This window comes from Ceratina calcarata, unplaced genomic scaffold (assembly GCF_001652005.2).
Source record: "Ceratina calcarata isolate Rehan_Ccalc_2016 unplaced genomic scaffold, ASM165200v1 scaffold54, whole genome shotgun sequence".
Taxonomy (NCBI): Eukaryota; Metazoa; Arthropoda; class Insecta; order Hymenoptera; family Apidae; genus Ceratina; species Ceratina calcarata.
Genome location: NW_017176565.1, coordinates 817589 through 841954, shown reverse-complemented (window position 1 = coordinate 841954; position 24366 = coordinate 817589). Strand labels below are relative to the sequence as shown.

Here is a 24366-nt window from a genome sequence, read left to right as displayed (position 1 = left end):
GATGACAAATTAATCTATATAAGAATTTAACGAAAAAGACAACGTGCTCGATATTTTTCAGAGGTCGCTAATAGATCAATTTAATATATTTGTGCGAGATGCCTGTCAACACAGTTTAAATCTCGCCTAATTTTTAATACCTTTTCGATTAATGCCGCGTGCAGGTGTATTTACGAGTGGGAAAGGGAAAGGGAAAAGTGAGTGGGGAACTGATTTTGTACTCTCGGTGGGGACTGGTGGAACTCGAAAGTCTTTACGAGTCGTGTGATTCGGCTCACTACAGTTTTCGCTATGGCGTGTATAGGGTCGAGTAGGCTCTGTGCTCGTGCAGAGAAATTGTGCCAGTTTGGACATTTCGCCCAATTACGAAGGAAAGTTTCCACGACATGTGTCAAGTCACGACCCAGAATCGAACATCCGACAAGTACTTTAGTTCAACATTGTCAGGTATGTTAAATTTTACTTCATGATACTGTTACCATACAAGAGAAATCATTATTAGAATTATATGACTGCAATACGTTTTCAAATCATCTGCGTTAATAATAACAGCGTTAGTATTCTTTAATCCATGTGAAAGATCTGTCCGTTTCATTCATTTTTAGTTAAATATCGCGTGTAATTTCATCGTGATTATCGACCTAACCTACTTTCCTATTGGACTATAAATACTGTTTGACAGTGTTATACTCGATATTTTTTACATTACTATGTTTATTCATGCACGTAGTTAATAGCTAGAAATTTAAATATGTGTGAGCAATAATAAAACGTACGAAATTGCAAGTCCTGTGGATTACGTAAATTACATAATGTCTAGTAAAATGTGTCGGTAAATCGTGTTTCTTCGATGAAAAATTTAAGTCTGTGATACGAAAATATAGTAAGTGGTTTGTATATTTTCATTTGTATTTGTATATTACAAATGTTAAATTTATAAAACTGAAAGTGAAACATGTTTAATATCGCAAACGAAATTCGTGAAACCACGTTTTTATCCGGTAGAGCTGTCAGCTGTTCCTAGCAGACGACTTAGCTGCCGTCTGCTACTGATGTTAGTCAGCCATACTCCGAGTTAAAATCACGATATGTTAGAAAGATTAATTACCTTACACAAAAACGTTATAAAAAATCATGTTCTGAATTGTAATTTATCGAGTTCCCTACTGCGCCTATTAACTTCCTTTCCAATGTTATTTAAACTGTATATTGACTAAACCAGCGGCGCTTGATAATGAAACGCATGCGCGAGAGCAAATTTGAATTTTATTCTTCACATTTTGCAGAATACGTAGCATAGAAAATGAGAACGAAACAAGAACAAAATATTTCTAATTAATAGATGTCTAAAAGATGGAGAAGTGCATCTTCTATTAAGATGCTAATTTTTTTATGTAGTCGACCTCTGGGCTCCATAGGAATTTCTAACGAAAGTTTTCCATAAATCTTGCGAATAGCAAAATGAATTGCACGACTTTCTCTACTCGAAAGTGACACGGAGGCTGGATTTTGAAATCTCTTTCAATCGAAGCTCACAAGTTGAAGACGCGAGTTCGGCACATCGACCACGGCTAATCGTTCGTGTTTATTACGCAATTCTTAGGTAAACGCTGACCATCGGACAGGGTGAATCAATAATTTTTTCTTCTATTTCGTGAACCGCCGGCGGTCAATACCGTGAAAATGAGTAGGAACCGGTCGCGATGACGAGGAGTCGAATTTCGAGTCTCGCTCTTCGTAAGTAGGCTAACTGGCCCGTGAGATATCCTTCTTCGAGCATGGTTAAACTCGTAGAATCCACGCTCTGGACTTTCTCGGCTTGTTCAGTTCTTCGTTGTGTGTATAAACGCCTGTTCCCACTTGCTATAGGAAAAGATATTTCTCGTAGTATAAGATCTACCATATTCTCGACAGACTCGTTAGTTACAAGTTATGAGGTTAAATTTCATTAATGCAAATGTGAGGTCATTAACATCGGTTCGATTTGCAAATCCTATTTCCCAATCGTCGTCACTCTCCATATCCTGCGTACAATAAGAGAGATTTCCTTCATTGACGCACGCGGTCTGTGCTTTTGACATTCCACTCTGGTGGACGTTGCACGTGTGTATATACGCATAGGAATGCATGAATAGTTTTACAATGCGGTTGTTGTTAAATTACTGCGCACTGCATTCGATGAGCCAGGCAATATATTAACGTAGAAATCTACCTTGGCTTTTAAAACATTTTCAAGTAGACGACTTATTAAAATATATAGATATTTTAGTATAATCTTAGAAGTCTTTTAAATAATGATACGAAGGTAGTATAGTTGAAGAAACTTATTCAAGGCCATGTGAATTACATCTTATTGTTCTGTATACTCCCTTCGATTGCAGTTACATTATCCTTAGTATCCACCAAGAGTAACCAACTTACTCATGACATTTACTTAGTTCTTCATACTCGTGCACACATTAACCTTTGGTTACTTTTATGTTTCTTCACAATTTTCACGTAGTATTAATTTTTATCCCTTGTGCACACATTCTGTCTTTAAATGTGTGGTCATTTTATTGTGAAACGTATTGGAATCGTTGACCGGACACTTAATGCGAAACGTTACAATTACTCGACATTGCTGCAAGGTGTCTATTTAAATAACGAGATAGAATCGTTGTGATGTAGGAAAACCGGTCTGATCCAATTTTCTCGATCCATTTCGCGTTGTCGGAGGCGGGAAATATTTCGTGCCTTCACTGAAATTAACAGAGCACGTTCGCCGTGGGTGTTAAGCGGAGCATGGATTTTCTAGAACGATACGAACACTCCTCGATGGGAGCGCGTTCAGTAAATGAAGTTGTTGCTCAATAAAGATTAATTGCCGTACGTCGAACTATCAATGGTAACAAGGAGTCAATCATCCGATCGGTGATATTAGAATCATTTTTTACGAGCGATCTATCAAGTTTGACCACTGTATCCTTGTCTTAGTTGATGAAAAAAATCAGGGTAGAAATTAGCAGTGTAATTTTGGATAAAATAATGTTACGATGTTAATGCTTCGGCATTGCGGTGACCGAAACGAGCGACGCTCATTAAGCACAAAATGATTTCGCAAATAGGGATGTTGCGGCACTGGCGAACTGAGTGAGTGAACCTAACGCGAACCTTAGCTGCAAAAGGATCGTTACTGCGTTGTTCAGGGAGATTTCGAACTTCGTCACAAATGCCTAGTTGAGCGTGGATAGATAATTCGCGGTAACGACGGATCTGTGTATCGGGCGAAAGGAAATAGCTTTCGCGAGAAATATGATTCTGTGCGCTCCCGCGCCAGCTGACCGGTAGAATAATTCTTTCACTTAAATTACATACAGTTACATAAATTGAGGAAGCGATCGAATCGAGAAACGATTGGTCTCATTCGTAACCTCGGTCTCATTCAGATCAGTTAAATATTAATTGATCTGAATGACGATACGAGCAGTATCAATCTTTTTATCTACCTTATAAATAACTTCTTTTTTTCTTGTGAGAAATTCTTTTCTTACTTTGAATAGATTTTTTTATTTTACCAACAAATTATTTTCTCACGTCATCGTCGTTGCATAATTCAATCGTCGCGAAGCGTGAAATTCACAATCTGACAAAATACAATGTGTACACACAGCGGTAAAAACTATAAAATCTAAGTCATCGATTTCGGTCCAGATCTGGTGGCTCTTGGTCTACCGTTTAACAGACCTCTCGCTTCTTGTTTTTGCGTGAGAACAGAAGCGGTACAGCCGAGATCAACGTCCACACCGTCTGGTCTAGTAGCTCGGTTGATGTCTATGATGACTGCTTAGGTAACAGACTCGTACGATACTAGGTCATTCGTGGAGGTACGCGTTATCTGTGCTCCTTTCCCGAGCACCGGTCGCGATTCCTCTATGAAGTTTCCTGAAAGGTAACTCCAATCCGAACAGGTCATTAAGATAGTGCTAGATTCCTACAAATAATATCAATGATAATATCTATAAGGAAGTATCATAATTAAAAGCAAGTTCCAATCATCATTTAATTAATACATTTCCCGTTATCATTAGACAAATTAAATTCAGCTACAGGATCACATCATAGTTAATTATATTTACAATCGTCGACTCTTACCGTGCATAGAATCTACAATAAATAGAATGTAGCAGAAAGTCCTTGTCGCATCGTTTTATGATCATTAATATATTCTATATTGCTTCGCACTCATAAAGACGTTACGCATGTTTAACGCGTACTTCTCATCCGTAACGCGTTACATATGCTGAAATTACTTGTAGTTTGAGAAACGGCAAAGGTCTCCGCTTAATGAAACTCTGATTAAGCGAGGTAACAATGTAAGATAATTGGCGAACGAGGTCGCGGGAGAAATGTTTGCGGATACGATTTCCTGCGGTTCGTCATTATCGCGACGCAAGTAATTTACAGGAACGTAAGCTTTAAGGTCTGCCTCTAGCTAGAGATATGATTGAAGAGAACGGCCGCGATGCGAAGGAGAACGTGGCACACCTGTTCGCATCGCGGGAAACCAGTATAAACGCTCTATGTAATCGCTTAAGAATCTCTCGGTTACAAAGCGATCGTGATCCTTTTTGAAGGTTTTCTACAGTTTCATCACATGTTTCGTTATATAGCGTAGATTCGTAATTCATTGATTCGTAGATACATCGGCATAGATGTAAATTGTTATTCCTTTTTCTTCTCGTTATACGCATATATTTCAAGTGTGCTAGAAAAATGCTGATGCAAATTAATAATAAATTAGAATTTATATTCTTATTATCTGAGGCTACGAAATGAAAATGAATGAACGATTGCAAATTAAATTGATTTGATTAATTATTACAATAATAGAGTTATTTTTACTTTAACAATAGTGGATAAAAAAATAATAGAGTTGTCGGGAAAATGAATCTGCAAATCAATTATAGTCAGATACCGTGTTCAAAGAGATCGTGGTAAGATCTCCATTCAGGGAGCGTTTGTGAATCATCCGCGGCTCCCGGAGTGCGTCAATTGGGACGTTTCTTGCATGAATGAGTATACGGTGGCTCTGAATTTGACGCGAGCGTCGCGGCTCGAGAATTGAAACCGACAGGTTTCGCTCGTAAGCTTGGCATATCAATCGGGCGATTAATAGATTGCAAGATATTGTCTATTCCCCGTGAAGCGATTAACCACACGATATCTGCATAATGTCGTCGCCGATGATGCGGCTGCGTTCCTACGGATCAGCTGCATTATTATTCTCGCACTGCTGCGCTTGTAGCATTTTTCTTTTCGCTTTTTAAAAATCGGATAACGCGTATTAACGTAACGCTGTTGGATAGAACAATAAAGTATTTGCGAAATCGTTTCTCGGAAGCTGGGGCATGCTCGCGCAGTTTGAAAAAATTATTTATGTGTGCAGTTCACGTGCTGATTTATCATTGCATTACGATTTTTAAGTGAAATAATATATTTATGGTAACAATGATAATAGTAAAATTGATTTCGAATGTATACTTACATCTGAATCATTAATATCGTATGGTGATTAAACGCTCTCAGACGTTTTTCAAAGAAAGTTGTCTAATTTATAGGTTCATTTGCATATTTGTATAGACGTATCTTTTTTTAGACTCCTTGGATTCTATGCTAACGACCGTCGCCAAGAATATCAATTCTGGGAAGTGTCAAAAAATTCCCGCTACTTTCAGTCGAAAAAAATTTTGCTGTCCATGGACATGAGAATAATTTTAACGTCGAGGGCAGAGGTTCGCGAATTGTTAATTTTTTTTTAAACGGAACGCCCGGTCATTCATTCGGTCATTACGCAATCGATTTACAAGCTGAAATTCGGCACTCATCTCGCTTCCTATTATTTCTGGGACATAACGGGATAGTAATAGCGCAATCGTGTCGGGATTACGGACGGCGTCGGCTAATCAATCCCATTCTTTAAAACTTAGTAGTGACGAAATGCAACTTGTATGCTGTTAGCGCATCGGCGACGATATTCATTCAATGACGTGCAATCGAGTATCTACGCTACAATCATTTGTAATCGCTATTTTTAATCGTTGCCTGATTAGCCTTCTTGATAAATTTTTTGGTTTTGCTTTGCCGTCGTTTGGCGGTTGATGCACCTTATTCGAAGATAAGGATTGAATAAAAATCCAAGTTCATAGTGAACTTGCTAAAAATGTACCATACTAAAAATATACGCAAATGAAATTTCTAAAAGAGGCATTATTTTTGGAGAACGCGGATATAATGCAGTTCTCCGGTACTTTGCATACGTTTTTCTTTTATCTATCAATGATACGCGTGCAATTTACGATGAGTTATGAAAGTTGGCTATATTTTTAACAAAAGGATGCTGAGATCGTCTACCAGCGATTGTATGATATACATGCAAGTCGTGTGTTTCAATTTAATTTTAGATCCATAAATCTCAAAAATCCTTTTATTACGTCTTTTTGGGATGTAGAATACCTGAGAATTTTGTTAGTCGGGCAAAGTTTCTTATACATTCGTTTTATTCAGGCGAGGTTCAGGTATAGATTAAAAAAAACGAATTCTTCACTGATAATTCTTGATCCTTTTTCAACGTCAATGATAATACACACAAACATGGATTGAAATTTATTTCTAATCTAATCTTTATTTCCAACTGCGCTCTACCGAGAATAGATCAGAATTGATGAGCGTACGTCAATTAAAACATCCGATGTGCGATTTAATAAAGAATAATCAGGCTTTCATTAGAATTGTATATTTGCTTTATAATTGAAAACTTCTAACCGTGAACTAAATCGGGAATCACATAGCGTATCGAGATTCAGGGTTCCGTGTTTGCCTTTCTAATTTATCGTCGCTTAGGGTTGTGCATCGTAGCCTGATGAAAAAGGGGAATGAGGGTGGGAACAGATTAGATTCGTCCTTGATATCCACGCGCCGGGCTTCCCGCGCATTTTCTCTTCCGCATTTTTTGAAATGCAAATCCGCGGAATGGTCTGCGCGACAAGTTATCCTGGAGGCGTTGAAGGAGACGTCGCATCGCGCATATGCGATCGTACGTAAAGGCTCATTCGTAGTCGAACGATGGCTCGATCGCCAAGGTCCGAAGGAGTTCTCTGTCACGTCCTGCGCCGTGAATTCATGCGCTATGTCCAGGAATATATTCTTTTCGGGGAAGTGGGGGTGCAAGTTCCCGTGGCGATCGGCATCGAAAGATCTTGTCTCGCGGTTTTATTCTTGTCGGTATCAGCTCATTCGATTTCCGAGATCGTGCGATGGTCTGCAACCGAATGAATGAATTTCCATCAGTCGGCCGTTGCACTGATTCGTCCAAGAGATACGACAGGATTCCAGACGTTGATTTAAAATTGAAATAACGGATAATGACGGACGATTTTATTATGAACGTCTAACTACGACGCGGTATCGCCACGTCATGGATAATTATTCAACGCAGTCATGTAATCAGGTTAATCGATGTCCATATTGAAAATAGGGCGACGGCACGTCTTCCGATTAGAAAGAAATTCCGTTCGGTCGCCGGTATTTTGCGAGGCGGACGAACGGTGCAATCGTTGCACGCAAGTAGCGCTTCATCCTTCCCTCGGCACAACGGAACGAGCGGTTTCTCCAACGCGCGAACGGCATGCAGGTGCCCTCGATACCCAAATGCGAATCACGGTAAAAGTTGAACGTGATTACGTGCTACGTACACAAGCCCGTGATATCTAACAGCACGCCTTCTGCGACTGTCTCTTCTCCGAGTTTTAGCACTGGCAGTTTAAGATGTTGCTGACTTTTTTTTTTGTCAATCCCTTACGTCGAGAGAAGTGATAAATAAAAGATATATCAGTCATGGTAAAAGTCCCATGTCAGTAATTTCTTTTATGAGTTTTCTAATTTTTTATGCTCTTGTTTAAAACAACGTTGATGGTTTTGAAATGATTGGTTCCTTTCTTCGAGGAGTGACGAACGAAAGATAATAAAGTTTTCAAACGTGCTTGTGCTGATCGCTTTCACTCAATATTTGGTGGCATGCTCGTTTTTGGTGTTGGCGTTTGGAAGGGGCGTGCAAATCACTGTGAGAATATTTGCAGTTCGATGATGCTGCGTAGCACACGCACGACATAAAAGATTTATGTATGTGTTGGAATTAGTATGACCAGACGCTTGTCCTCGTTCTTTCGAAATCTGATGAAGTCGTGATACGTCAAATGCTAAAAAAATCGATGAAAACCGCATTCTTCATAAAAATTGTTGTTTTTTTTTTCTCGCAGAAGTTCCGTAGGAATAAAACAGAGAACAGTTAGGTGCTAGTTTAATGCCTGAGAACGATACTATTTTTATACGACATAAATTCCAGTCTTCAATTTAAATTTAAATTTTTACGAAGGAGGTTCCTGTTACGACGCGATGACGATTTGGTGACGTACGTTTTCGTTTCCTGTCGGTTTCCTCTTTCATTTTGTACGTGAAAGGGGATTTTTGATAGGCCAAGGTCGACGCAGCCATAATCATGAGCATGCGGTGATACGTGTTCCTTTCGGCACGTACGCCACTTTCCCATAATGACGTATAAGCTACTATGAAAGCACTTTGCGAATGTCCGCCAGCTAATGGTACGTATCGAAGAAGTAGTAGAATCTGACAAAGATCAGACATCTGTGAGCTGGTCAGCTTTTTTCTTCATCTTATGATTAGTTCTTTAGATAAATCTTGTTTTCGTTGCGTGTAATCTCAGAATTGCGTAGACGTATTGATAGCAGATTATGAAAATATCTGATAGAGGTTTTATTTTCTTCTCGATTTCAGTTGATATCTTTCTTAACGGTGTCAATTATGACTCTATTGCCGATTAGATCAAGATTCTATTGAAGCAATTATGGTTGTCTAACGATTATTTATAGAAATAATTTAAGAGTAACAAAATTGTTAGTATACAAGACATTGACATGATATTAATTGTCTATATATATTTATTTTATCTATACATATTATAAACATGATTGATTTACAACCTATAAATTGTCGTAGACGTTTAGTGAACGTGCAGGGACAAAGCAGTATTAAATCATAGTAATTTAGCTAATCTAATATTAATTTGACTAATTTTTTAGTTTTTGTGTAATAAAACTAGTATGTAGTAAAAAGATTTCATAGCTACTCTCCTCGGATTCTTCTTAAACGTTCGAAGTCGTACATCTTCCTCCCCTCTCGGAGTAGCAAACTTTCTTTGAACCTGTTTCATTGCTTCTCGCCAAACGTACCGTTTATATGCACAGAAATACTTGATCGATTTTTAATTAAATTATATACATTAATGTCATATTGAACATCGTCAAATGTACTTGTTATCTTGTTAGAAGTTAGATCTTGTGAAGTTAGATTGTAACATTTATCAAACAAGTGTCTGTCCTGTCGCTCCTCGTCATCGGCGACGCTTATCATTTGAACAAGTCTAATCTACTTGCGGTGGTCAAAGACCTTTAAGTTCCGTACGAATATGTGGGTCAAGAACGCTAGCCCTTTCGGTGAATGAGACACCTGTGGCCCCCTTTGGTTTAACGTTCGTGTTTCACTTTCCTTGTGAACGTGTCGAAATTTCTCTGTACGGAGTACCCAAGCAGTCGAAGTATTTTCAACGCTGTGGTTAAAATTAGCTAGCAGGCATCACGTGTAATTCTTCCCTTTTCTGAACCCGTTCTTGCTCTTCTTGAAACTTGTTCTTACAACTCGAGATGATCGCAACAACGTGTTCGTTAGGGGATCTCCGGACCCAGGCATGCTGTATGTGGTTGCCCTTGAATATTTGTTTTCACAAAGAGCGACTAGTTGAGCGAAAAATGTTCCTGATGAAAACCCGCATTGCTGTAGCTCGTCCTGCAGAGTCAATCACTGCAGACGGAGAACTTTTTGCCCACTGCATGTCCGCAAGAAGTGTCGCATAAATCAAGGGTTATCGACTTCGTGCAAGGACGTCTCGCGGACTCCGGTGCAGGTAAAACGAGAAAGTTGCTCGTCGGAAATCCTGCTTGATAACCAGGGAAACGAGCAGAGGCCCAACTGGCACGTACGAGCTGATCCTGCGAGCTCGCTTTGTTCCCATTCATTCGTCGCCGACGTCGTGCCACTTATTGGTCGGCCTATTCCGAGAGAGAAAAGTAGACGACGATTGTCAGCTACGATAAAACGTTGGTGGAAAGTTGGCGACGAACGCTCAGTGACCTTGATTGTTTTAAGTTACGGCGTTATCCGTTGCAGATCTGATCGATCTGCGTCCCATCCTTTGTCATTGTTTGGTCGCATCTCCCGGTTGCATCTTTGTACGATAATTTTCTCTACGAGTTGTTTGCTAGATTGCAATATTTTTCAGAGTTTTGCGTAAAGACGATATAAAAAGAACCGCGGTTCGAGCATATGATTTATTGTGCAAGAGACGATAGTATAATAAAGTACGTATGTAGACGTGCGCTCGTTTGTTTTGACGTGAGTATTTTTAAGTAGAACGTGGACAAATATTTTTAGAATCGTATAAAGACTGCTTTTGGTATCTAGTGGAAGGTTGACGTATACGAGTATAAAAAAGATCGAAATAGACTTGATTCCTTTAAAAAAATGTTTTCTTTTATTATTATAAATATCTATTCGTACACGGGTAATTGAATTTGTAGGAATAAATTCAGCATCCATTGCTGTAGCTTAAGTACACGTGCAGAGAACTTTGGCAGATGCATGAAGACGGTCTGGCAATCTCGTGAGAGTGACCTTGATTCCCTTGGCCGGATTTATTCCGCTTAGAGTGCGCGAATACGAAGCATTCGTCGGCCGGTCATCAGCATCCATGACCGTGGCGGCGAGCGATTCCAAAATGTGGGTCGGCCAGAACCCTCGGAGAAAGTGTATTTTCCCACTCCGCGTGCCTCTTGACATTCGATATCGTTGTATCGAAAACCCGTGACCACGTTGATCGGTGCAACTTGTATGTACTTACCTCCGTCGTGTCATCCACGTGGAAGTTCAAGTCAATGTCGGAAGACACGCGTACAGGTTCTCCCGTTGACGACCAGTTCATAGATTAGAATTCAAACTCTCGCGCTTTGCCAGTTTTCTCTTTCTCCTTTACGCTGTCGTTAAATTCGAAATAGGAAACGTTTCTTCTGATTTTCCACTGTTTCTTGGAAGTTTGGTACAGTCTGAGCTGCAGCTATTCTTCTTCCATTTATAAATGATTTTACTAGGAGGTCTATCATTTTTTAATACTTTTGTGGTTTTTTATTATTGTTTAATATATAAACTTTGGTTTGTCTCCACCTGCTTTACAATGGTATTATTTCTCGAGAGATCATTTATCTTCGACGATAAAGCAGGAGTAAAAGTCATCGAAACGGGAACACCGAGCCAACTAATCGCGGTCGTAACGTCAATTCAAGGCGATACACATCTTTGTGAATGTACGAATGCCGCAGGAATCCTATCCAATTTCGTAACTAGCTATTCGCAATATGTGTTTTGCATTTCGAGATGCGCTCGTGTCCCTCTGTTCTCTTCGATTCCTTCGAAAGCCGACAAACCTAGTTCTGCTCGCCGATGTTGCTACTCGATGACTTTCACCGTATTCATAATTAAAATTACCGGAGAATGTGTGAAAAAGACGAGATGATTAATTTACATGTTTAGTTAATTGCGTAACTGCGGAATTAAAAGGGTGAGAGAGAGGAATTTTTACACTTTTGCTCGGAAACGTTTATCTGTCGCTCCTCGCGGCGACATTCTTCGGCAAAGGAGTGAAAGTTTTTCTGCTAGGCAAACAGGCGCGACTGCTTGTATTTTAAAGATTTGGTAACGACACGGTTCAAGCATCGAAGAGTGCTTGCTCTTCTCGGCTCGGTAAAAATGAATTTCCCTTTCTTTTCACGGTTGCTGATTCGTTCAAAGCCCACGTTAAAGGTTTCATTTTCACCGTACATTAATTTGAACTAAACTCCGTGGCTGAAATTCATTTCATTCTTCAGAAAATCAGCAATCAATGCTACAGCGCAACGATTTAAATGATTTATATTACCTGGATTGAACTTTTATGTATCAACGATAAAAAAATAATGAGCTTGATGCAGGTAACATAAATCATTGAAATCGTTACTGCGAGATACACACAGGCTTAACACTCTTCTTCGACTGCGCAACATCGGATCGCTTCTCTCATTGAAGCCCGCAGATATTTTCTTCTTATTTTCAAGCATCCAGCAGCGAGGTACGTTTGCCGATTCTAATGACAGGGTGAAAGCGTCCTTCGATCGATGAAATCTAAGATCGCCGGCTAACTTGTTTGAGAAACGTCGCTTCTTCATCGCCGAGAGTGAACTTCGGCCTTGTTATCCTCTCGGGATGCAAAACGTGTTTTGCACAGTTAGTAGTTATAGAGTATCGATAGACAGCACTGTTTTAAGTTACACATAAGTTTGCTTTAGATCTGTTTACCTTCCTATTACAACAGAAAGTATGTAACTCCACCGTATTGAATGTCAATTTACATAATTCCTTAAAGTCTGAAAGTTTATGGGAATCGGTGGTCAGAACTTCTCCTTGTCTTTACGCTTTTCTATTTTTATACGTAGTGAGTTAAAACTGCTATAAATAGCATCATTCGTGCGTGAGGTTAATTACCTGTTTCAATCAGACACAGACAATTCAAGGTTGCTCACCCGTTTGCGTATCTAGGATTCCGTAACAAAAAATTAATAGTAAAGATTTATAAAAATGTCCGTTATGACATTAATTGGCAGTTGTACGCTGGTATTCAAGGATTTATAGAATTCGCAGTCTGTTTCCGTAAAGGTAACGTTAATTCGTTAGGTCGATGATTTTGCGAGGTAGCCGTCCTCACGGAGGACAGCCGTCATTCAATGACGCCTCTATTTTTAGCGTTTTATATTTCTGTTTAACATAGTTGAAGCAATCTTATATGATTAATCGCGATTTCTTCTAAATAGGTAAGTCGTTTCGCTAGGCGCGTGTCTTTGAAAACTGGATAAAGCGGCGTGTGTCGCAACGATCATCTTTCGCGCAACAGAGAAAGAAAAAGATAGGATTTGCATGCACGTACAAGGGAATACGTACAAATACGTGACGCACATCGACAAAGGGATTGCAATCGCGGTGATAATTAATTTCTAGCGTTTACTTTGCCCGGACGGGGAATAATTAATTTGTGAACTGCGAAGCCTTCCGTGGATTTCGTTCATCGATTTGGAGCATCATTTCCCCGCGTCGAACTCGGTTAGTACAAACGTAAGGGAAAGTGTTTTAACCATAGAACGGAGCTAATGTTCTGTTGTGGTTTGAAAATAAACCCAGACATATGGATAGGCTTCGTTGCTTTTTTCTTTTAATGTTTGATCACCAGGAAAAGTCGAGAAAAATTAGTATTAAAGCCTTAGGTTCATGGAACCATTTAAAACTTGCTTCAAACATGTTTCTCTCTTCGGATTTTTTAAGAGAACGTAACCATACATATGTAAATTTCTCTTGAGACTGGCAGGTCTCCTATTGTGTAATATGTGGTGGAGTATTACATAAAAGAGCTATTTATTAATATTAATATTTATGTACGGTTACATATTGCATGGGTGGTCTCCGTAAAGCTTTGTAACAAGTTGGGAGTCTGTAGTTTCTCAATTACAATATAAACATTTAAAAGATCAGCTCGAGTACGTAAAGGCCTGCTGATCCGGCCATTTCATTCATAAGTAGAGTCTGTCCGCGCGCATCGTCCAAAATTAACCACGAGGATGAATCGGTCGTAGTACGGCGACTATTCTTGGCAAAGTTTGCACAATTGTCGATCAACCGTTCGGTTCGACGCAGCCCATGCCGCGGAGTTGAACATACCAGCGATGGTAATCTCACTTTCTCCTTTTACAGAAAGCTTGAACTGGCTTTATACGATTTAGGACGATCCCGGGTCGCTCCACCCAGTTCCTCAAGTTTTTCTGTTCGATTACACGCGGACAGGTTATAAGCGCGTCCTGAAAATCATTCGATTATGTAACCGGCAGCGTGGACACACCGTCCAGACGGAGAAGTAGGTGTCGTTTCGTGAACGTGTTACTGCGTGATGGGTGAAATTTTTGGAGATCGAAAGTAACAGATAAGCGTTGATCAACCTGTTAAACTATGTATAGATTCAACTGCTTTCGTAATTAATTTAAATTGCAGTGCGAAATCTTTATTGCCACTTTTCTTTTCTTAAGTATGTAGTTAAAACATAGCGAATTGAAAAAAGTAAAATATAAGCAGATCGTTTAATTCCTTCGCATCCTGTTCCATTCTTTACTATGCAGTGAAAGAAATTATTTTTCACTCACATTACTTTTTGTCAAAGATGAAATCGTAATTATTGATTGATTAAAGCAGCTTGCGCGTTTTCCAGCTATGAAGATCTTATCTTATTTTCTGAGTGTAGGTGTTCAAGTTATTTCTTAAGCAATGTGGGGCGTTGTCGATAAACTGTTAATGGAAATGAGCTCTTGTCTATTTTATTATTAGACACGGATGACTGAATTTTCGACCAAAAAATTACTATCACAGCGCTATAAAATCCTACGACACGTATTAACTACGCACGAAACGAGCAGATCTGCGCCGTTCAATTTCGTATCGTACAAAGTAATTTTTATTGTAAAAAAGGTTAAGTGATTTGTACTTTTCTTCAAACTTTTTGTAATTCCTTTCAATCGGCACACACAGCTACTCGGTGAGAAGTGTCTTGCGACAGAAACACTTCCATCAGGCATGAAATCTTGCGCCATCCGTCATACGCACTCCATTGGTTCATCGTTGTAAGAAGTTCTAGCTCATTTCAAGAACAATCATTAAGAAATTGCCTATATACGTTTTTCAAGTACACGAGTGTAAAAAATGGATTCGTTACAGTATTTCTTGAGGAATTAGATTTGCTAATGTTACTCTTCCATTTTGCAAGCTTAGACAGGAAATAGAACTACGTATTAAATTAATACGCGCATCTAATTGATTTTTCTTTCTAAATTAAAAAGTCTTTTAATTGATGATCTCGATATAAATCGGTCAGGGAAGAATCTATCTTGATTATCATCGTTGGACGTGCATGTTCCTTCCTTCAAGCACCGTTGCTGATGATTACGATTGAAGTCTCGTTCCTTCCCCGAAACATCAATGAATATTAACGAACGTTAAACGAGCCTGTGTAGCATAATATTAACGCTATTATGGATCGATAGTATTCCTAAATTGCAGCAGCATCATTTCAAGTCAGTGCGAATAGAACATGACGAGAGAAGAGCAGAAATTTGAACGTATAATTTATACGCGTGGACACTAGAATTCGGAAGGACAAAATGAGTAAAATATTATTTAACTGCACTTCAGAGAAAGTATCTTTAGGTATTGGATTATCTGGTCTCTGTTAAAGCAGAAGGACGATGCTTGCTTTTCACTTGGCGACACTTCGTATTTTCCGTTCACAAATATTGACGTTGGGGTATTTAATATTTTTTGCAAGCAAACCAGGTTTTACCCGAAAGATGACTTACAATTATAATAATTATATAATTCCGTCAATATTAGATAACACTCGAGATTAGCATATTTTTGAGCGATTCGTCTTAGATTAAAAAATGACGAGACGACGGTGGAAGCGATTCGAACAGAGACCGTGGATATATTCTAGCCGCGTTTACTTAAGGCGTGTCTTGCCTCAGTTCTCAAAATCCCGAACACGTGGTCAGTCCTTGACTTTTACACCGCATAAATTAGTTGACAAAACGATGAACCAACCGTGCCGTGAAGAATCGGGCTCGTTTTTTTTCTAGAAAATTTAATTTTCTTCTAATCACTGTTTTGCTCGACGTTAAACATGCTAATTACATTCATATATTAACCGCTATTTTCGATTGCGCCACGTCTGTTTATGGAGCAAGGCTAACGGTAATCATAGGGTAAGAAAAAAGGAACGGAACGGCGGATATGATTAAATAGAAACGAACTTGTAAATTAATTATAATATGTGTCGTCCAGTGAAATGCCATGAAGATTGCACGCCACCGTTGCAGCTTTGAACGGCCGTGAAGCAGAGCAAACTGGCTCGTAAACGGAACCGGTTTGTAATTAAATAAGTACGGTAGACGTATTACACGTTTGACAGCGTTACGCGGCTATCATCAGTTCTAGTAGTGAGATAAGAAACAGGATCAAAGAATTCCCCGTGTTTATTTTGTACCGTCGTCGATTAGCGCGTTGAGCATCTGATCTTGTTTACCGTAAATCAATATCAGCGCGTCCTTTATTCTCACTTACGTCCAGCCGGACAGTATGTGAAACAGGAAGAACATTTGCCGAGCACTTTCACTGAATCAGACATTCTGAATTCGGCACTGGTTCTGAACAGAATTTCCGAAACGAAAGATTCTGCCGTGAAAGGTCATAGTTTGCAGATTAAAAATTCCGGTTTGCGAGAGATAAATGGAATTTTACGCAGGACGATTAGTTTCACGTTAATAAGACACGAATTGACGATAATAAAAGATTCGTTAATTCACGTAGAAGGAGTCCAACGTATCGTTCAAATATTTGATGACCAATTTAGGGTGTTGCGAAATACTCTAGCGTTCGTAACAGACGTGCTCCGGGAATTCCTGGATTGCGACGCGAGGAGGATTAAAATAGTATACTAATTTACATGAAAGTATGGACGTTTAGGAACGACAAGAATTTGATTAAAAGAATCGAAGAAAGTTCTGGTCGACGGAGAGGAGGGGTTCATTACCATCGACTTAAGAATTATGATCGTTGACCGTCGCGCGCGTCACGTCTCGCCCCGGGGATGTTTCATAACTGTTTCACCACCCTTCGCTGTGACCGACTTTTCCTTTCAATGATCTAACAGAATCTTTCAAAAATATCTTCGTTAACACGGATGACACTGCTGTCTTGCAATGTAAATTTCGATCGCAATTTGTACATTTAGACGAGACAGATATATGTACTAACTTATCTGCCAATTTACTGACTCATAGAACAAATATTGCATGCGTATTTTTTTCCCAACAATTTTCTTCAATGGCATACTTCATGTTCCCATAGATTACTTACGCAGCATCATGCACGACTCATTACAATATTTTATGCCGAGGACGCATCTACATTTTATGACCTATAAAAAAATTCCGTTTAATTTACGGCGCAATGCAATAATTAAATGATAAATCTAACGTTATATCACTTTTCGAATCGTATATCGTTAAACGAAACAACATATGGCGTGGGAACTTAGATAGACCTACGATTACTATAAATCAATGATTTTACTTTAGATAATGATACAAAGGATTAGCTAATTTCACGTTTAAAGTATTTCTTCGTTGAACATCGAATTTCTTGAACAAAGATGTTGTGATAGCCGGAGGACAGTTCCACATACTTTCACATTCTTCGAGCTCTGGTCTCACTCGCCCAACTTTCAGACGAGTTATCGAACTCTCTCAGGTGCCGAAATTTCTACCATACGTAATTTCGTACGGGACTCCGCAACGTGTATTTATCACCATAAAAAATAACTTGGGGGAATACGATTCGGCGGACTGACAGTGAAAGTCGATTGATTAAAATACGAATACGTGATTCGTCTGGTCATAATAGCTCGCGAGGGGTACTCACGCAATTATTATAATAGCTTGAATTCTTTTAGTTTTATATTCCTCACACATGCAACGCATTCAACATTAGAAATGTTTTAATGTTTACGAACGCGAGGACATGAATTTTATATCTTCTTTTATCTGAGCATATAAAGAAAGTCTGTAATTTAATAAGTAAAATTAAGAAATGAGAGGATACCGCAAAAATAATTGCAAAAAAGGCGGGAAGCTGAGTTTTTCAATCAGTTAGTTTGGTTTATCATTTTCTTGGTCGCTGGCCTTGAGTAACGAAGTAATATGCGAGAGGTAAAAGTGGGGTAGTGAACTTGCCTGTTGCCACGAAACTAGTTATCCAAGAATGTAATAAGCGGATACCGTGCCATGAAAATCACATGACACGCATGGACACACATCGAACACGGTCATTGCTCAATGTTGCATGTCCTCCTATAAACATACTGACCGTTTCATTGTAGGTTGACCTAAAGGTGGATGCGTGAAACGGAAATCGTTCCTCAGCGTAACGCGGTGGCGGAAACAGATATATAGTTACATACTTTTTAAAGCTAATTTTTTATGGGTGACCGCGTTATAACAAGTTCGCGATTATTGATAATGAACGATCTTATTACTTAGGAATGCCTCGTTATCCATGAATGTCCCATATTGCCAATTTCAGCGAATTTTTTGTTAAACGTTCTTTCGTTATTCGTTGAATTTGTAGCTAACAAGAATGAGATCGTGAGAAAATAAAAGCGCAAAAGGAATGTTAATGCGAACTAAATTTTCTTCCGACTACAAAAAACAGGTAGAAACGATTATGAGTATTTAACATAATTTGAAAGCGATATCGGTCAGCTTCTAACGGTGATGGTGCATAGTTGCATGTACGGCTTTTGGATCCATCGTGTCTTTGCCAGCCAGCAGTATTATTTACCTGGCGTGACCCCGATTGATCCGCCGGCAAAGACACAAACTTGTGAAGCAACGTTAGTGCCATTTACTTGCATCCTGACACGCGCCCGATCCCTCGGTTGATCTCACGAGCCTGCCGCCGAGCAAACACCGTGCGACGACACTGTCGAGTGAACGTATCGTCACCACGACTTGCGCGCGGTGAATGCTAAGAAATCGTCGGTGAATCGGAATCGAGTTTCGATGACGAAAGTAGGCATCGCGGACCGAAAGAATGCCGTCCTGGCACATCAACGCTAAAATGGCGAGAAATGGGAAAAAGAGACGTTTAACAACCGGCAGCCTATTACGTGTCCACGAAATACAAACAGTAGACATGATGATGACGGGATCTCTTAGATGACAGATACCACTTAAATACATTATGCATTTATATTGTCTTTCCACAATTCACATGTACTATTTTACTAATTTTCCATTTTTTAAACTGTTTCGAAATAGTAGTTCGACCTCTTTACGAGCTCGTCACGTTATCTTATAATTATAAACATTTGCTTGAATTGCTATAATTATAAAGATGAGATCTTTAAAAAATAACGAAGTACATTGATTTAAATCAATAATATAATTATTCTTCTGTATTCAAGTACGATATAAAAATGTCAGTCTCTTATTATGTCAATTTCAAGTCACATTAAAAATCAATCACGATTAAGAATTTTCTAAAAAAAAATACCTTAATAACAGTTGTTCTTAAATACCTTTTCTTAAAAGCAAAATATTCACACTTCCAACTCTAATTGATTTCACCATGAAAAGATTTATTTACTCTATTGCCGTCCGCCTAAGTAGTAGAGTCAATAATATATCAAACGCGCTGCAGCGCTCTAAGTAGTAAATGACGATATATGATCAGACTTAGCCGCGCGCTACTGACGCTACTGTCGGCTACGCCACGCGATGTGCTCAATACATCCAGATCGAATGTACCGCTACTGCACGGTCTTGTGTATCTTATTTTAAACAATTTACAGCGTCAGTGTTTGATATTTATGACCAATACGTGATCCCAAACTCAATCACTATAATTCACAGTCTGTTTTTGCAGTACGTCATCTCGCAGTCCTATTTCATTAATGAAATTGTCTGTTCATTTCAGTTTATCACTGAATCCATGAATATCATTTAATTATTACATCTTGCGTTATAAAATGTTTATCGTGATTGCTAGATTTTATTATAGCAGTTAAAGTTTATGTAAATGTACACGAGTTTCATTTTACATTGTTCAAACAATGCTCAGACTTTTTATCGTATCTTTTACCATTAACGATGAATCATCCTTTTTCCTTGCAGAGTAGAACGAGCACACGAGACTGCAGGACGAACGTCGCAAGGATGATGAGTTCTATGCAGACACAGTTGCCAGGATCCGTGCACGATTATCAAGTCGATCCTTACCGACTTATCGAGGATGACCTCAAGGGTTTCTACGAAGATGTACGAGAGGTCAGTAACAACTTCTGTAAATCATTCACGATCTCCACCAAGTTTAACGATCAGTATCCTTCGAGATCTCTATCTTTCGTCAGCCTTCATCGACTTTGTTGTATCCTTTTAATTCCATTTACGTTCTTACGAAACTATCGCTCCGAATTTTTAATGGAAATAGTATGATGTGAGTAAGTATCTCTCAGACCAGTTTACTTACCCGGAAAAACGTGGAACTCATACATGAAACGCTTCTCAGTAGAAATACCCGAGAGAAGTCGTGTCTATTTAAGACAGTAATTGAATCTCAGGAATTTTAATTGCTATCACGTAATCAGTACAAATATTAGCTGACTTGCATTAAATCAACAAGAAACTCAACTGTGGCAATTAAGAAAAAAATAGATTATCGAATATCGTGAAAGTATAAGAAAGGAATTCATATTTATATAATTGATCAGTTCTCTCGGTTATCAAATTCTGAGAATGCTTTCGATTAGCTATTTTCTGTATCTCGATCCTCGATCTCCTAATGGTTTGTCGCATGATAACATGGCGACGATTTTGCTGGAACTTCAATCCTTTCGCTCTCAAATTGGCTGAGCTCACTTTTTCGATGCGAGCCCGACAACCCATTGAAATCGATTTCCTGTTACCATTTTCGGTGCACACGGTACCGTTTCGTCCCGAATCGGCAACTACTTCCGTTAGACCATTTTAGCACGGAGAAAATCGTCAGGATCCAGAAGGAAAGAAGGCACATTTTTAAATATTCAAAATGAGAACAGATTTACAATTTCATTAGAACTAATGGAATTCGAATTGCAATCGCGGTTTGCCATGCGAGACTAGCGGTCGCCTGGTCTAGCCTAGTTAGAGTCGTCTAGCAATGCGCGTAATTATAAATATTTATAGTGAGGAATGCCGTTTTCACGAGGCGCCTCGTCTTCGAGCTCGAGCTGGCGAAAGCAACCCGCGCGTTCGCGGTCTGCATATACATACCCATCGTCCGGGAGTAGAACTTTTACTCACGGCCACGCGACTAGGAGGCAGACTATGGAACAATTGTATTTGCGTATGCGCGTGTGCAAACGCGTTTAGAAAGCACTTTTTCTCGCGCGGCACAGCCTAGCGTGCCGGTGGAACGCGATAACACCGATCCTTCTCATAATTACGTGTCATTTGCAGCCGTATTAGCATCGTGTTCGCTCTTTCATAGTTAACGCGTTGATTACCGTCGGGATAATTGCTGCTGATTGACGTTCTTGTAAAATGAACAGCCCTATTTGTACAATTTTCAGTATTTCTTAGCATTCCGTCATGCGTGTCACGAATTCACAAATTCAAAGGGAAGAACATAGACACACGTATGAACATGTGAAATATTAAAAAAATCGCTGTTTTAAGAGGAATGAAAAAGTTAAAACAGTTTTTCAGTAGTTAAGTGTAGAACAGTCACTGGATTTGATGCGTCAGAAGAATGCGACTTTTCGTTTCGCTCTACTTTCTTCAGGCTAATAGTATAGACATAAATTTCAAACCAGCAGCAGAATGTTCAATTTGGTGATCGGCAACAGATGTTGAAACCTTTTATTTTATGGAAATCAACTTTGTCTTTCAATGTAAAAGGTCGTATATTTAGATTAGATGATAAATTACACATATTGTTCATGAAATTTTTACGAATCTAGTTTATCATTCTGAATATAATATACCGAGTTAGTTCCTTATCATGCGTCGGAGAACTGGTTTTACGCTAGTTTGCGAAATAATCGGTTAACGAAGGTTCGTTTCGACTTTGGCCAAATTCCAGAACGGACTTTCAGCCGCGTGCCACGGTTGGAATTGAAAGCGGACGGTCCTCGCATTTTTGCTATTCGTTCCTCTTCCTTCTGTCGCACCTGCAACCGTACGAATCGTCACGTATGCGAATCATCATCGTCTTATGGGCATCGATTGCCTATGCGCGAAACGCTGATAAGTTGTTGTAGAAAATCGAACTAAATACGTAACTCTCCCTCTGCGTTGAATCGAAATAATTGAATCGGTTGGTGAAGTAATTCGTACGAGCCTTTCAGCTGGAACGGTATGCCTGATAGGTATTCGAATACCACAGTCTCTTTTTGTGGGTGTAGGTAAATGAATTATTTAAAAGTCCAGGTTGTTGACTGAAGAAACGGTAGCATACGCGTTTAGCAATGAAGTAGTACAAGAAAGCGGAGCTAAATCTTAAACTGTGACAAACTGTAGTTTCAACGATTATATTTGTTAAAAAGTGAATAAATATTTATATTTTGAAAGGAAGGCCGGAGTCAAGGTTACGTTTGCTATTATTCCAGGTACTCATCAGGAACACGACGCAGAAGGAGCTGCAGACTATATCGACGTACTACTTCGACGGCAAGGGAAAGGCCGTACGACCGATGGTAGCGATCCTCATGGCACGAGCTATCAATTATCACAAGGAAAGAAAGTGAGTTGGGAGAGGCACGCCTCTGAGAATCTTTTCAATTTCGCCGTCAATAAACCGAGCAATTAAGAGATCATTTTCATACCAAGAATAAATTCACTCTAGTTGATAAATGCGTCCTATTAAAATACTTACGAATTTCGAAACCAAAAAATATTGATAAGTTTATTCTATGCAAGAAGCGAGAAAAAGTAGCTTCGCCTTCTTACGTTTAGAAAGCATCGAAAGAATGCCAGCGTGGTCTCTCTTTCTAATTCATAAATCGCTTTGAAAGTAATTACTTGTCGCCGTGGGTAACGGCCAGCGATGAATATGAATGAGATGTACCGTGAATGAGAACTAGTGTAGCGTACGCTTCGCACATGCACGAGGAATCGTAAAATAGTAATAGTGAGCGTGACTTCGCGGTTCGAGATTACCAAAGAGGATCCTCCGGGTGACAAAATCCTGTACAATTTCCTGTCAACGATTATGCTAAGCGTTGAATAACATCAACGACCAACCGGTTGATCTTTACTTGATCATTCAACGATGCAAGCATCGAGTAAACGCTTGTCACAATGTTTGTTAATCAACATTATCTCCCATCTATATTAGCAAACTTAACGATTTTAATTTCGCTATTTATAATCCATACATCGAATCTATCTTTGCGTCGCGATTGTTTGTCGACGCGATTCCTTTTTCCTTTTATTCATCTTCACGATTTTTGGTACGGGAGGAATAGTCGAGCTAAAAGATCAACAAGGTTGATTTCGTTTCAGCGGTCTCTTGTTATCGCAGCGACAAGTGGCGATGATCTCCGAGATGATCCACAACGCATCCTTGATCCACGACGACGTAATCGACCAGCCGGACTTCCGCCGTGGTAAACCCTCGATCAATGTCGTTTGGAGCCAAAAGAAGGTAAGTCCTGTTCATTGTCCAACAGGTCGAAGTCCGAACAAATCGAGAAGTGTCTATAGGGTTCGATGAATTCTCAATTTAACTGACTCATAATGAATCCATCTTTTTTTAAATCTATGACTAAGCATGTTCGAAACCGGCGTGCCTTGAGATATCAACGTAAAGAATGATTATTAAATAATGCTTGAAAGGTGAACCAGACGATCGTCTCCCAACGTGAAATCACCGTCTCGTTTCTTTTTCTTTCTCTTTTCCAACGTTTCAATGAAACATCATTGCCCCCGAGATATCGCGGTTGCCGGTTTCTATTCAATCGCCTGGACACGTGGACGTTTCACACGATGCACCGTGAATTTCGATATCTTCTCGTCTGACGCGCGCATTGATCGATGAAAACTGAAACTCTCTCTGAAATACCGAGTACCGAGGGGAAAGAGGCTAATGGGATTCACTGGCGTACCGTGTACCCAGACCGTGTGCACGCTTTCTTGGCCTGGAACCGGAAACAGGCGGCCTTCGTTCGATATTGCGTTCGGTATTCGACGGGAACGAGATTTCAAAAAGTAGAATCACCTCCGCTATCGTAGAGAGAAAATCGATTTGTAGGAATAACTGCGTTGCAGCGAGCGGCAAGCGAAGTTAGCTGGAAAGTCGACGATTTTCCCACTTAAATTTCTCAATATAATGTTCAAAGGCGAAGTTCGTAGACCGCGAAAAAATTTAACGATCGCGTTTCGTCTTAAGGATGTATAGGCTATATACTTAAACAATGCTAACATGCTGAATTTTGTTATTATATATTCCTATTACTATTAAAAAGCTAAAATTATAGTGATTTCAAATTTTTCATAGGTAATAGTATCATCTACAACTTTTATTCGAAGCATTTGT

At 39.3% G+C, this 24366-nt stretch overlaps 1 protein-coding gene across 2 annotated transcripts in view; it reads left to right on the top strand.

The window, feature by feature from the left end:
• The first annotated feature begins 125 nt into the window (after positions 1 to 125).
• The window catches only part of qless (decaprenyl diphosphate synthase subunit 1 qless), a 32491-nt gene continuing 8250 nt past the window's right edge, over positions 126 to 24366 (top strand). Inside the window, exons 1-4 of one of the 2 annotated variants that reach the window (XM_018030991.2) lie at positions 126 to 447; positions 19965 to 20117; positions 22439 to 22572; positions 23334 to 23475. In XM_018030991.2, the coding sequence (XP_017886480.1) occupies positions 292 to 447; positions 19965 to 20117; positions 22439 to 22572; positions 23334 to 23475 (585 nt within the window). In that variant the 5' untranslated portion in view covers positions 126 to 291. Of the gene's footprint in view, positions 448 to 1714; positions 1738 to 19964; positions 20118 to 22438; positions 22573 to 23333; positions 23476 to 24366 lie in introns of those variants that run through there. The other variant, XM_018030992.2, reaches the window with a different exon arrangement.